The sequence below is a fragment of the Falco cherrug genome, chromosome 1, assembly GCF_023634085.1.
Source record: "Falco cherrug isolate bFalChe1 chromosome 1, bFalChe1.pri, whole genome shotgun sequence".
NCBI classification, from domain to species: domain Eukaryota; kingdom Metazoa; phylum Chordata; class Aves; order Falconiformes; family Falconidae; genus Falco; species Falco cherrug.
The window spans coordinates 71,752,171-71,767,104 of record NC_073697.1 but is presented as its reverse complement, the minus strand read 5'-3'; the positions used below and the strand labels follow the sequence as shown (position 1 = coordinate 71,767,104).

Sequence of the window (14,934 nt, the reverse complement as noted above, 5' to 3'; positions counted from 1 at the left end):
AAAATATTTTGACAGAGAAAACAATGCACGCAGGATCATGTCATAAATCAGACCTACTGAAACTCAGTAAGTGACTTGAAAGAGAGAGCTCCTGTCTCCTGGTACTGTTCTGAGGCTCCGTGATCAATTTTGCTAGGAGGACCGAGAAGTAACCAAAAGCGATCGTGACGCCTCAACTCCATGCGCACCATGTGCCAACCAAGGCACGTGATTCGCGCTTGCGCAGACGTCCAACCTGCTCAAGCTGAAGTCTAAAGCATTGGCGTAACCCCACGCTCGTAGCTCATCTAGCGACCCCAGCTATCTGCGCATGGTATACAAGTCAGCGTGGCTCAGCTGATGAAGGCAGTTTGGTTGCTGGTGATTGTCTGTTGAGGAGCTCAGGAAAATTAGAATTTCTGCTTGTTTGTGCCAAGTGTTCATGCACACTTGGCAACGGCACTAGCGGAACAGGTTGTGAGGTCACCATTCACCGCTTTCAAGAAAACTTAGGGCAGAAACAGAGAAGGCGGCATCCATTCAAATAGCATCTACTAATGCTCTTGGGTAACGTGCCCAACTTGGTATGTAGAAAAAGTCACATTTAAAAGAATTAAAAAAAAAAAAAAAAAAGGAATGCAATCGCTTCCTTGGGAAACAAAATAAATTCTACATTTGCCATTACTTTATTTTTTACAAAAATAAGCTATTAATACGGAAGCTTCAGGGTAAAAAACCACATTTATCTTTGCCCTTCATGTCCAGGAACAGCTCTGGGCCAGCTACGGAACTATCGAGCATTGGGACAATCCGGTGTCACAAGGGCAGCAGATGGTCTTTGGAGCAGAACCACTTCACGTCCAAACTTCATCCCACGGACTACGTGTCCCATCTTTCCCATCGTCTCATTGTGAAGCCTAGTCGCTGTCTGAGTCATCGTCTCCATCTTTTTTTCCAGACAGAGCACGCTTGGACGAATCATCGGCCTCTCCCAATGCAACAGCCCCTTTCCGCTGTGGCAAGACACTGAAGAAGGCGTCCTTCCAGTCTTTCTTCTCCAGGTACGCCAGGATGATCTCAAACACTGCAACATCAAGAAAGACCACCAGCTCTTCAACAAGGAGGTGAAGGAACTGCTGATAGCACCACCTCCCACATCCATCCTTACAGAGCTTCTCATGCATTCGCTTGCAGCATCTTCAGGCTAAATCTGGTGAAGCACAAGCAGAAGCGCACACGGCAAGTCTGCTACAGCCGCAGCCTAAAGCCAAGCACACTGTGAGCCCCCAGTTACTACCGCAGCGCTTTCCTGCAGCGGCTCCACTTTGAATTAATTGCCCTCGGGGACAGAGAGGAACGGCCCCCCACTACTGCAGCTCTCACCACTGCCCTTTATACAGGCACTAATGCTTTCCCACATTCGTTTGACAGGAATATTGCTGTGGATGCACCTTGACAAGGACTTGGTCCCCTCCCTAACATAAGCGCAGCCCAAAGTCTTCCTGAAACCTGCCGTCATTGTCTTCCTCTTACTTTTCCACCTGCGCTTGTGGCAAAAATCCTTATTAGTCTCCAACTCCATGACCCCTTCTTGCCGTTTCTAGGATGCTGACTCTAACAGCCATCTCCTCCTCCTCCTCCTCCTGTTTCAGCTCCTAAAACTTTCCCTAAGTGACAATAACCCCAGACAGCATTACATACAAACCTCACTGGCAGATTCTTGCCTAGAACAACCCCAGGCTATCCAAAAACCCACTCAACACAGACTGTGGCTCGGCAGCAGCAGGCAAGGCTGCAGGAGGCCCTCTGGCTGGCGAGTAAGCCAGACCTGGATGACAAATGTGGGACAGAGGGGTGGCTTGTCTGGCTGGGGGCTACAGGAATAGTGCTGACACCACCGGAGAATGCTGACTTCAAAGAACGCCCGCAGCACAAGCAGCCTCAGTGCCGAGCGACAGCATACGAGAAAGGTTCAAAGGAGCCCTGGAGGGGAAAAAAGCCTGACAGAGAATTAGGCAGGCATTCAGAAACGGGGGAGCAGCATGGATCTCATACTCGCCGAGAGCCAAGTTACAGAAAACTGTCACATTTACTAGAGGCTTCCTGCACCCAGGCTGACGGGACAGCCAGCTGCTCCCTGGGACGCTGATACTGAAGAGCTGGCCATTTCACTAAGCAGGCTATTCACCTGCAATGTACTGTGAAGGCATGAGCTCTCCAAGGACTGTATCACTATCGCTGTTACTGCAGAAAGCACCTGTGGCAAAAATGCCGGCTGAAGAGACAAGAGGAGTGTAAGGAGCACGTTTCCTCTCCCTTGCCTTGGAACTTCCTTTATCTGCATAGTGAAAACGGAACTGATGGAAACACAGTGGCTTCCACAGGAGAACAGAGGCTCCTTGGATGGGCTGCGATAGCAGCAACAGTCTTGTGCAAGGACACAAGGCGGCAGTGGGAACAGCCGGCAGCCTCCACTGCAGGCTGGAATGAAGCAACACCGTCTTGTAGCGTACGTTACAAAGCATTAGCCTTGGCATACAAACCTGAACAGAAGGAAACACACTCTCCCAGCTACACCTGCAGCTGTGCTTTGCAACACAGTGTTTTACATGGATCTCAGATCATCCAAGCTTGATAGTTCCAGGTCGAGTCAAGGAAAAAAGAAAAGTCTCCTCTTACACCGTGTCAGTTTCCTGGCATCAAGTATTTCACACATACCCGTCTCCCTCATGCCTTTTTAACATGGCAATGCAGGCACCGAACTGCCCGTGGAAATGCATGGAGAGTCAATCCCAAGAGAGGAGGATGCTAAGTAAATAAGCAAAAAGCAACAAGCAAGTTGCCCTGTTACTGACACCGCCAGTCTCCCACCACCAGACGGCCGGTTTCATTAAGGCACTTCAAAGCCTGACAAGGCTGCTCGGAGGGACTTTCTCCTTCTACAGGACTTCCCAAATTCACCTGTCACAAGAAGCTCCCCAGGGACAGGGCAGGCCCTGCAGTCTCCTCTGCTGAGCCCCGTACTGTCCTCGGCTTGCTTCCACTGCTGCACCGAGGCCAGAGTTACCAAATCAAAAGAGAAAGGGCGAGCAATGGTGCAGTTACACTAAGCAGCACGGTGGATGTACTCACAGCAAAACACAAAAACCTCGGTGCAAATGTCCTTCTCCTCACCTACACAAAATTTAGAACAGGAGACTGGAGAGGCAGCTTGATTCTCTCCACCTTACTCATGCCTTACTGCCCTGAAAGCTGTCTTTTAGGCTCAGCTTGTAAGCTATCAGGGTTACCATATACAACAGCCTTTGGGACAGCTAGTAAAGGCAACTCTGCTTTTGGTGGTGGGGGGGTTGTGTTTCTTTCCTGCCCAGAAACCTTAAGCAAAACACTGCTCTAGTATAATCCTTGCCTTACGAAGTGTCTCCGCGTTAAGAGCCTTTCAGCCGTGATCTGAAAATGTTTGAGAAGGGCAAGGGAAGACAAGCTCACGCAAAATGAAAGCTCGCCAAATAAAGTGCAGTGAAATCAAATGCCTATTTAAATACCTGGCACCAGAAAAATGCACAAGACCATAAAGCAGATAAATGGAAGCATCAATTAAGCGACCCAGTATATCCAGCCCTTAAACATGTAGAAGAAAGCCTTCAGAAATATTGACACTAGAGGTCAGTATAAGATTATTGCAGGAAAACTCCAGCACAAAGCTATAGCTGGGATAACTTTGGATTAGTAACCCATAAAGTCCTATTATTGCCTACATAAAGCTACGGCTAAAGATCAAGTTTTAGAAATGTAAAATCTTAACAAAGACATGGATTCCGATGATAATACTATATTCTCCTCCACATGTAAATAATCTTTACTAGCATGCAAATACGTACCTCATCAACCAACGGCACTTTAAGAAAATAAAGTTATCAACAAGCAATGTGTTACAGAATCGAATAAACTTAAAATAAACTAAGGTAAGATAAAAGAATGTGAGGTGGGGCAAAACAGGCTTGGACACCATGCCAAAAACTTCCACAAAGGTCTGAGTAGGCTCTATTTTGCCTACACTTTTGTTTAATGACAGGGAAAGGTAATCTAATAGTAGAACTGAAAGTTTAAACGGAGTAGGATTCAAGACTCGGGTGAGCAATCGTATACTTCAATCAGAACCAAGAAAGCAGGTGCAGATACAGCTATGAAAACTCAGTCGGTGGAGTACTGCTGATAACAAATGAGGCGAGCCTACAGGTACCTAAGGAGTTACTGCTGAACAAAACTGTCCAAAGAGGTGAAAGCATTACAAATGTTTATCCTTCCCTGGGATAAAATACATGGGAAGTTTCAGCATTTTACTCACTTATACATTAAGCCTGGAAACAAGGCCAGGATGGTATGACTCTCAAAATTACTCATGGGACGTGTCAACACAACAGGAGGTGCACTTTTAAGGGGCTAAGACACCATCCTTTACATTTAATTGTGTCTAAAACAGTTAAAGGCCAGGTCAATTACTGTATCCCAAAGGCAACTAGATTCAAGTCCTATCAACATCACCAAGTAAGAGGTAGGCATCTACAGCACAGTGCACATGTTGAAGGTTCAAATGCTGAATATCACAAGTATATTCTAGAATAAAGTCATAATTTTGTGATTTAAAACTTACCATGATTGACAGCTAACACTTTCCGACTGTTCATCTTGACAAAATTCCCAAGCGGGAGCTGCGCGTGACCAATTCCCTGCTCTACAGCTTTTCTGTAAGTAATTCCCTGTGGGAAAGACACCAAAACAACTGGAATGAGAGTCACCGTTTCAGAGCAGCCCATACAGTTTCCTACAATTACATTTTCTGGCACGAGTTTTGGCCACAATCTTCCTTTAGGAGATAATTACAAAAGAGAAACTTACCCTGATTACACAGTACCTGCTTCAAGGGCTACCTCTGTAAAACTTGATACTTTGAATATATGACACATTGTGAGTACTGTCAAAAGGATCATAAACAAAACTGGTGCATGCAGCCACAGTTCTAGAAAGTGTCAGCCACAGCCTGCTTTAAAGGTGATCTTACAAAGTTACTCAGATCGCAGTAACCAGGTATTTTTCCAGAGGAAGAGTAAAGGAAAAAGAAATGTTGTTTTCTTTTTTAAACCTGGCAACTCCCGTGTCCAAGATGGGAAAAAAAGACCTCTTAACACTGTGCAAACACTTTATACCATAATGACTATATCAAGGATCTGCTTTAGCTCTCTCCTAACTTTCAGCTGTGGACTAGTTGCTGAGGTACCACTTCGTAAGGTTTAGGACCCATCCCTTTTTGGGGGATCATTGAAAATATCAGCATCACATTGCAATATTAAACATGTCACCAGAAACTACATAAAAGTATCTTCGAAGAAAAAGCAGTAACAGTGCTTTAATTTCCTGGCTGCAGTCTTTGTGACATTCCAGGTCCACACAGCATGATCCCACATACAGGTATGGAACCAGATGCCAAAGGTATGTCTGTTACTTAGCCAAGTTCTCCTGACAAGCAAACGCATTAAACTGAGACATCCAGGATTCAAGCGCTGTTCTTCATCTGTATTTGGGCACATGCACATACAAGCGCACGCACATGCACAGACACACAAGTACATGAACAGAAACCAAACCCTTTTGTCTGAAAGTAGAACCCTCAGTAAGCTGAGCAGTGTTATTAATTCCATTCCTAGATTTAAAATTAAAAAATAAAATCCTACCTAAAAAGCTCAGCATGGCTGCACTTTGGAACACAACCTATTGCTAGCAAGTTTTACTTTATAGCTACCAGAACTACCAAGTCTTTTTCCCCATTTCTTCAAAACTTTTTTGAATTAAGTCTTTTTTGAATAACTTTTCTTGTTATTTATTTTTGTTAGCTCACACAGGAACAGCATTAATGTCAAATAAGGTGCAAGGGAAAAAAAAAAAAAAAAAGGCTCTGTAAGGAAACGGACCCCACAGTTTACCTTGTGGTGATTGTGATCCACCAGTCCTCCAATCACATAGGCTTTCTTCTCATCGAGCTCACTGAGAACATCTGGGGAATCTGAGGTAAGATATACTAGGTCTTCTTTCTTTATTAGCTCACTGTAGTGCTCTGTTCTAATTTGGATATCCTGAAAAAAAGGTAGTTGAAAGAAGTTACATTCAATTATTTCTGATTAATTGCTGGGCAAGATTTACAGACCCGAGATGGAACCAGCAAAAATAAATCCAATAGTATGTAGTCATTCCACACCCCTCATTCATGTTTAAGTGCATAGCCATAGCACAGTGCAGATCGATTTCTGCATAAGTAACTCACAGGTCCTACAGCACTGACTTGTAAAAATCACCAGAAAATTTTCTGAAACCCCAAAAGAACTTTACGAATCCTTAAGTTCTTGTGATTCCTTTCAAATGTTAACATATTTCTCCTAGGGATCCAAGTAATTTTCAAGTCCACCTTCCTAAAAAAAAGTCAAACCAGAAGTAAATGCTTAATTAACATTACTTCATTGATCAGAGAGGTTTATGCTATGCTTCTGCAAAGCAGCTATCGCAGAAGACATGCTAAAAGTAAAACTTCTTCTTTACACAGAGTGCTCTTCATCTGAAGTTGCTGGAATACTGGTTTAACAGGAAGTCGCAAAGAAAGCCAACATGAGTTTGACCATAAGACAATCCACTTCTCTAAAGACCACTTTAGTGTTGAGAGGCAACATGACTGAAGTGAAGGTGCACACAAGAGAATCACATCATGACTTCAGAGCCTTATTTTTTCCCAAGAAAAAAACCCCCATTGTTAAGACAGATGACTGTCAGAACTGCCGAAATCAAGCAGTCTTGCTTGGTCTATCAGAGAACGGAAACTGTTTAATAACACCGGTAAAAATAGATGTGTGCAGAGTTTTTCAAGCAAAAATCAAATCTAGATTCAACACAAGCAGTCTTTGGCTTATTTAAGTTAAAGTAGTTAAAAACACAAAGACCCACACCATTTCTAACATGCTACTGCTCTGACGTCATAGAAAAACCCACATGGAAAAAGCACAGGTCCCTCACAACGAACAACCTAGTTAGCAACTATAATCAGGACGACTTTTTCTCTTTTTACAGAAATAGTCAATTATTCACCTTCCAGTTCACCCATCCTTTGTCATTTTCATTCATGTTGCACTTCAACTGTCCCCCGTGGCTGGTCAAATAAAACTTCGAAAAGAACAAACAAGAGGTACAAAATACTGAAATGTTAACACGTCAGTCTGTTTCCTCTCTGTACAACACACTTTCTACCCTTAACTATTTGCTGGGTTTAGTTTTGGGGTTTTTTTTGCTGGTATTTGCTAGTTCTAGTTGCTAGTATTAAAACCAATAATTCTTTAGATGAAGTGGTACTAAGACCATATTCATACATATTTAAAAGACAAATATGCACTTACAGTCACTTTTTTTTTTTTCCATCTGTTGAAGATAATACTGGGCATCACAGTATCTTAGTGGCATGCCAGTATTTGGCACTCTTCATCTGCATGCACTCACTTTTTTTCATATATATGGAGAATTTTGTAACATGTGGCTTGAAAATTAACCTACTACAATAGAAATAATTCTCTCACTAAAAGAGGCAGATTTTTTTTCTACTACAGTTCTCACCACTTAAGCCACAGCTACCTTTCTCATATGCTTGATACATGGCAATACAGTCAGTGCTCAGATTGTTTAAACATACCTGCACAGGATGGAATGCTTTGCGATTTTCTGCATAACATCTCTGAATTTGCTTGTGAAGCTTCTTAACATCCTGTATACAACACAATTTGTTTTTACATAGTCCTTCAGACAGAGCACCACAAAATGCTTTACCATGAGCCAGTCAGAAGCTAAAGAGAGGAAAAAGGAAGCTTTTAACTGGCAAAAGCGATACTGATAGTGTGGACATCAAACCCTGAGAAAAAAACAGCCATTGTGAAGGGATTACGCTGACAAGGAAACACATCTTCCACAAAAGTGTGTTTAGAGACACCTCTACATGTGTGCTTGATTTGCATGATGCTAGGAAATAAACAAAACAAAAAAAATCACTGGAATTTAATCATATGTAATAACATACTCAAAATTATCTGAGGAATCAAGCAGATTTATCGTTGTGACAACACCCATGAAATACATGAGAAAACCCTGAGAACATAACAGTTCATATTTCAGAAAACTGCGTTTGCTTAATTAACGTGAAGAAGCCCCAAATAATACAAATAATTTAGTAGCCGGCTCTGGCATTTTGACCTGAAAAATTGGAAACAGGTAACCAGTACTACTTAAAAGGCAACAGACTTAATTTTCAGCTAGTTATGGTTTTTGTATGGTATATTACACAGTTTTATTCTCAGTGCCCCCAAAATAGCAGTTTGTAAGTATAACTGATTCCCACTTTAAAATGAAATATCATTATATTGCTTTGATTCATGTAGTACTTTGAGAATGTTTTGTTATCTCTGTAAACTAGACTTTATCATTACAGTATTGTAATGCAAGTTTTTACAGACACTAGAAAAGCATTTAATTAACCCCACTGCCAAAGGCCACAGCCACCTTCGCTTACAATGCTTCAGCCTTGCCAAACATGTGCACAAGTGCCAGTTTTTAGATCACATTTAACAGGGGCTCTGCCTGCCTGACCAAGGAGGGAAATGTGTTTCACGAAGGACAAAGCTCAGCAAGAAACGCCCAGTCAGCATCTCCAAAACTATCAAGGGGGTTCTCTGGTCTCTTCTGGAGCGCTGCTGAAGGGTTCCTCAGGGAACCAAGTTCCAAAATGCCATCTGGAGCTTCCCAAAAATTCTGCAGTGAGGCAGCAAAAGCCTCCGCTAGTGCTATACAAGCCCGGCATTACACTCAACAAGTAGCCAGACTGGCTTTGCAAAAGCTTGAATTCAAGCAGTCCTGCAGAACAGCAAAGTCCCTGGCAGCAGCAGGGCTCAGGATAACAGGGAGGGGAGAGGTCTGCCTCAGAAACCAAAGGCTGCACTCCTAGAGGAGGCTGCAGATTAACATACTTTCCTAGTAGAGTTAAAGCTTTTTGATCTGAAAACACCACACCAAGTGCCTTGTTCGGTGGCTGAATATATCATGCTGAACTTTCTGATATTTACCTACCCTGTGATCATCTCACCCATCCTTTCATCCACTCTAAAATTTTAGGTATGAGCAGAATAGCGTCCTCCTGTCCCAACTGCTTCTCATGTGACTGAGAAGAAAAGCTCAGTATCATCATGACGCTCAAAATTCTCATTTCCACAGATACTTACTAACACGGCTGGGAACCTCACATCTACTTTGAAAGAGAAAGTAACTGGATGTGGCATTTGCAGCCCCTCTAGCAAAACTATTTTGAGGCAGAATTGCATCTAACTTCATGGTGAACACACGGCACAAACTGTTTCCATATTCCTGGTTTTGGAATCAAAATCAACTTACTGCATCTCCATGAATGCAAACAAAATCTTTGGCAAGCTTAAATAAAGGTAACATTCCAAAGCCTAAAAAATTCAGCTACTGACACAAGCAGGTCTGGGAGTCATCACAATCTGAAACATACTAACTGTCCTCTGCAAGTTGCTCTCCAGTTTCTGTGCTCTGACATTGCACCAATACTGTCACCAGAGGTTCTTTCAACATGTATATGTGATGGGTAAGTTCCTTTTACCTTCAGCACCATCAGATCGTCAAAGCTACAGTCCACAAAGAGGCGAAGTGTACTAGGAACAACTTCCCTTCGCATACGCTTTCTGACATTCCCTTCATTATTGGAGTCCAATTTTGACTGATGTTCTAGTTTTCTCTTCTGGCGTTTTTCTTTTCGTTTCTGCCTAAATAAACAAACAAATCTTCAAAAAACAGTGCCAAACCTGCTGAGGTATGTGTTGTGCACATAAATGCATACTTTCATATCAAGGTGGCTGTCCCCTGACTGTGGTAGTTTAAACTTATCCTGTTGCTTGCATTTGTGCTAAGCTGATACCAGCATGAAACACACACTCCATCTTTCTGAGGTTCTCTATGTACCTCCAAAGACAGGCATCTAACACAAATTTAATGAACTCAATAGTGGAAGTCATGGATTTAAGGATGCTCTGAGTCAGGTCTCAGAATAGAAACAATCAAAAAGATTGTCAAAATTGCAGTATCAGGGTCAGAATGTGGGAGGCAATTTACCTCCTGTTCCACTGAACAGTTTTTCAAAAGGCTTCCGAAGCAATTGTTTCTTCCTCCTGCTCCCCCAGTGCGAGCAGGCAGTTAGTCGGGAGATCACATTCTGGAGACAGCTACTTTAACAACCACTGCCTCAGGAAGTCACTTCACATTCAGCACATCAAGGATAAACTACGACCAGCCCACTTGCAGATACATAACGCACTCTCTCAACAGAAAAAAACAGAAGCTCATCATCTTCCAAAACTATGTTAACAAATCATAAACCAACATAACTTGTAGCACAGCATTTCATGTGTCAAAAGAAATTTTTTTATTCACAGTCTTTGTAAGATTCACCAAGTACCAGCGCCATGGAAAGAGGGCACAGCCCATTCAGAAAGGCACAAGGCCACATGCTATTTCTCCCTTCTGACAAACCAAAACCACGCAAGTTTGAACCTCTCCTGATAGCCTCGGCAAGCTGAGAAACACTTCCAGTATGAAGAGGGGATGCTTACCTTTATACCTTCTTCATATGCAGGTGGAGTAGCCTGCTTTAAACCTGGCACGGGAGAAAACTGGTTCAACTGCCTTGACTTGCTAAAGCAACCTACACAGAAATTCTGCTGACACATGGTTACTATTGGCACTAAACACTAAAAATGTCCTTGGAAAGCTATTTTGCAAACTGTACCTCCGTAGATCTTTCTGTTCTTCCCACTGTTTCTGCTTCAGAAGCTTCTTCCTTTGCCTCTTGGACACGGGCTCAAGGCATTCTTCCTTGTCTGAGCCTGCCTCCTGTTTCCCTACTGGACTGTCACTTGACTTCACCTCTCCTTCCACATCAGGACCGTCAGGGGACATGGCATTTTCCATTGGCACCTCTGGCCTTCCTGTTGGCATTTCTGATGACATGAGCTTTTGGCCAGGTTCACCAACTTGTTTCTTAACACGTGATAAATATGTCATGAAAAGCAAACTTTTCCCTCACCAATTCTGTAAGACAAAACAATAGTACGAGTGTTATTAACAAGCTCGCATAGAGTAAGTATCACTCTGCACCTACCATAAACCTGAATAAAGAAACAATAATGAATAAGAGACAGCCTTTTTTTGTCTAAAGCTAGGTTAGTGTCTCTGCAAACAGTAACACATAAAATACTGCAGAGATAATAACCTGTGTTCAGTTCATGTCTAAAACTCTGCCTGCTACATCCACAGCTATTCCAGAGTTTGCAATTAAAAATCTTGTGAAAACACAACTGCCTAAAAGTCAGGAAGCGTACTGGCTTAAATGTCAAACAAAAAGCATAAGCAGCACTATTGCGTGTACAGAAACTATTTTCAAACAGAAAAAATCAGAGGTATCTTTCAATATAACTATGGCAGCATGTTAGAGAAATATAATTTTGAAGAGACTAAAGCCCGGGGGGGAGGTGGGGGGGGAGGAGGGGGGTTGTGTGTGTGTGAACTAGCTGTACCCCTCCAAAAACTAATTTTTATTTCTTCTGAGAACCAGAAACATTGGCCATCTGTCAGGGGGCAAAACACAGGAAATAAGGGAATGAACAACCTAAACTGTTACTCAGCAAAACACTCTCCGTTCGAATCAAATACAATTATGCCTTTCCAATGTACCTTTCCAATGGCAAGTGTTGTTTTTTCATACTAATGTGCCCCTATACTCAATGGTGGCACAGTTTTTCCAAAGATAACTACTTCACTGGAGAACACTGCATCTACAGAGCCAACATGCAGAAACAATGCCCTGGCTTCTTCAGTAACAGAAGAGCCAGAAAACTCAGAGCAGCAGAAAACCGTAAGGTTTGGTTAACACACCCCGATGTCCCAGTACGGCGGTGTTAAGACAGAAGGTCGAGGGAGTAGAGACGACTGTGGGTGCCAAACACCATGGCCTCGCGTGGCATGAGTCTGCCACCACCACAGCACGCACGCCCCGCAGATACTGCGTTCTATACATACATCTGTTTACATATATATAGATACGTATACACACATACAACTATATATACGCGTATCTCTGTATACACACATTATATACGTAGAAACACACCCATTATTTCTGCTCACGCGCCAAAGTACCTCATAACTCCACAGGACCAACCTCCCCCGCCCACAGGAGCCCGCGAGGGCCGCGATCCCCCCACAGGCGGCAGCTCCAGTCGGGCGTGGGCAGGGGGGTCACACTCCCCAGGCCCTTGGGAGGCCGCCATTTCCTCCTCCTGCCATCTGAGGAAAGCCAAAGCCGAGCCCCAGCCCCAGCTCCCCGCTCCCCCTCACCGCCTCAAGGGGTAACGGACGCGGCGGGAGAGCCCGGGCAGCAACGTACCCGCCAGCCGCCCCACGCGCAGGGCCGCGGGCGGGGGGGGCCCGCGGAGGCGAGGAGGCGGCGCAGAAACCCCACCCCGCGCGCGCACCTCCCCGCCGGCCACGACTGCAAGTCCCGGCGAGCAACGGGCGGCGGTCACGCGGCGCTGAGGGGGCGGGCTCCGGCACGCGCGTCCAAGGCGAGCTCCCCGCTCCGCCCCGAGGAGCGGCTGTTGGCTGCGGCGGGGAGGGAGAGTTGCGCTCGCTCCGGTCCCGCCGGGCGCGGCGGGGGGGGGAGCCACGCTGATGGCTCTGCCCGGAGCCGGCTCTGGTTTCACCTGGAACAGTTTGCAGCCGAACTAAAAAAAAAAAAAAAAAAAAAAACACACCAAAAAAACCCCGTATATTATATATATTTTAAAAAGCAACAAGCATAACAAATGCGTTTGAAGATCAGCCTCGGTGTGGGGGAGTTCTGACCTCACCGACACGGATCAGCAAAAAAAGGTAAAGACACCAGGGCTACAGTACATGGATTCCTACCACGGTATGCCTTCATGCTGTAACTACTTTCGGCTTAGTATGTGAACAGAATCAAGGTGCTGAAAATCCTCCACCAGCTACTTTGCAGCACTGCTGCTTTGCCATGTGAAACCCAGTTGGACTGGTATTCCACCAGGAAAACAGCGGCTTGTTAAGAAATCCCTTTGAGTCTGGCTAAGAAAGGAGGGTTCCAATCCTTCATTAAATGCCGCGGCTCTCATTGAAAACCACAAGCCTCTTCTGAAGACACACGGACAAGCGACACTTTTCTCCTGATTGGCACCGCTCAGGGAGTGGGCTTCACCCCACCTGCCCACTCTCCAGGTCGTACCTGGAGCACCATTACTCTTGAGGTAGCGGCTGGTCACACCGTCCTCCCTAACAGGCTGCTTACGGCCCTCTGCCACCTACCCAAGTATGCCAGGTTTACCCAGGGTTTACACACCGTTCCATCAGCCCTGTATCAGGGCCTACAAACTTCAGGTCCGATACCTCCCTTTTCCATCCTTCCAGCACAGACTCTCCTTGGAGATCACCTGCCAAGTTAACTGCGCGTGTTTATTGTAGGAAAGACTGTATCCTTTGGTTTCTTGCACAGGATTAAACAACACTCTGGTCTGTGCTGTAAGCAGCAGCCTGCCAAGAGGACACCCAGAAGGACGTGCCGATGTTCCCGAAAGGCTTGGGAAGAACTCTACTGTGCCTGGAAAGGTAATGGGAAGGAAAAGACTTGGCTCTTTACTGCGGCACATTCTCCCTCACTTCTCAACACTGTCACCTGAATTGATGGTCTCCGATTGCTAAGGAGGACAGCGCAAAACCAAAAAGAGGGATGTCAGCATCCCACATGTAGAATATGAGAGCTTGGAAGGGAAATGGTGTCACGCAGTACGACAGCTAAACCATAACCGTATCGTGTTCAGATATTTAACGCTACTCTGATTTGGTAGTGCTGGGGAGAAAACATCACGCTATACAACAAGCAAGCCCAGGAGAAAGCCTCCTCCCCTCACACACAACGCTTCTTTAGATTACTTACTGCCAGCAGTTCTGCTTGGGCTGACACCGTTCTCTAGAAGCAACACACTGAGGTTCAGATCCAACTTTGCAGCTGTGCTCATAAATTCCAGTAAAGGATTCCTGCTGCCATAACTCTTTAGCCTCAAGCTGCAGCCTTAATGGCTTCCTCACCTGACTTCCACCAGTAGTTACCCGGCATCACTCTCATTCTCCTCCAGCGTTACGCATTTGCCGTAGATATGTACTGCAATCTCGGCAATGTGTAGTAGAAGCTGTAACAGTTAACCTAATGCAGTTAACCTACAGGTGTTCCTGTCCAAGCGAGCGACAGTTTCAGATGTGTTTTCTGCTGCACTCCCTTGCTGGGGACTAGTGTTAGCCCTACGTTTCACACTGCCTTTAAGCGCTGCAGAAATGGAGTCAAGCCACTCCTTTACACGTTGCTTTCTCTTTTGGAAAGCTTCTGCAGAAACGATTCCAAGCCTCTGCACAAGCTGCACACAGAGTGGGACTCCAGGACACGCCTCTCACCCAGCATTCCTCCCCATCCGTCAGCTCGCGCGACCGTGCTCGCGTCCAGGGGAGTTCTGACCTCGGTGACACAGATCAGGAAAAAAAGGTAAAGACACGAGGGCTACCGTACATGGATTCTTATCACGGTATGCGTTCTTAGTTCTCTTGAGGATGGTGTGGGACTTCAATGGCCAGATTTCCCACCGCCACCACCCCCGTGGGGAGACTACTGGCTTTCGTATTTAGCATTTACTCCTTAGTTGCTCTCCCCTACCTGGAAGTTGCTATGGGCAATCACTGGTGGAACGACACAGCTGAAACTTGTTCTCTAAAAAGCAGCCTGTCAATCTGGCATGACACATG

At 44.9% G+C, this 14,934-nt stretch overlaps 1 protein-coding gene across 1 annotated transcript; it reads right to left on the bottom strand.

Annotated features, from left to right (window-relative positions):
* Nucleotides 1-308: 308 nt before the first annotated feature.
* On the bottom strand, nt 309-12,587 carry LOC129735795 (tRNA methyltransferase 10 homolog A-like). Its single transcript, XM_055706579.1, has 8 exons — nt 12,271-12,587; nt 10,862-11,163; nt 9,680-9,842; nt 7,706-7,777; nt 7,111-7,185; nt 5,961-6,110; nt 4,634-4,739; nt 309-1,063 (listed from the first exon to the last, which is right to left on the bottom strand). The coding sequence occupies exons 2-8, from the start codon at nt 11,134-11,136 to the stop codon at nt 897-899; spliced, it is 1,008 nt and encodes a 335-aa protein (XP_055562554.1). The 5' UTR covers nt 11,137-11,163; nt 12,271-12,587; the 3' UTR covers nt 309-896.
* Nucleotides 12,588-14,934: the final 2,347 nt, after the last annotated feature.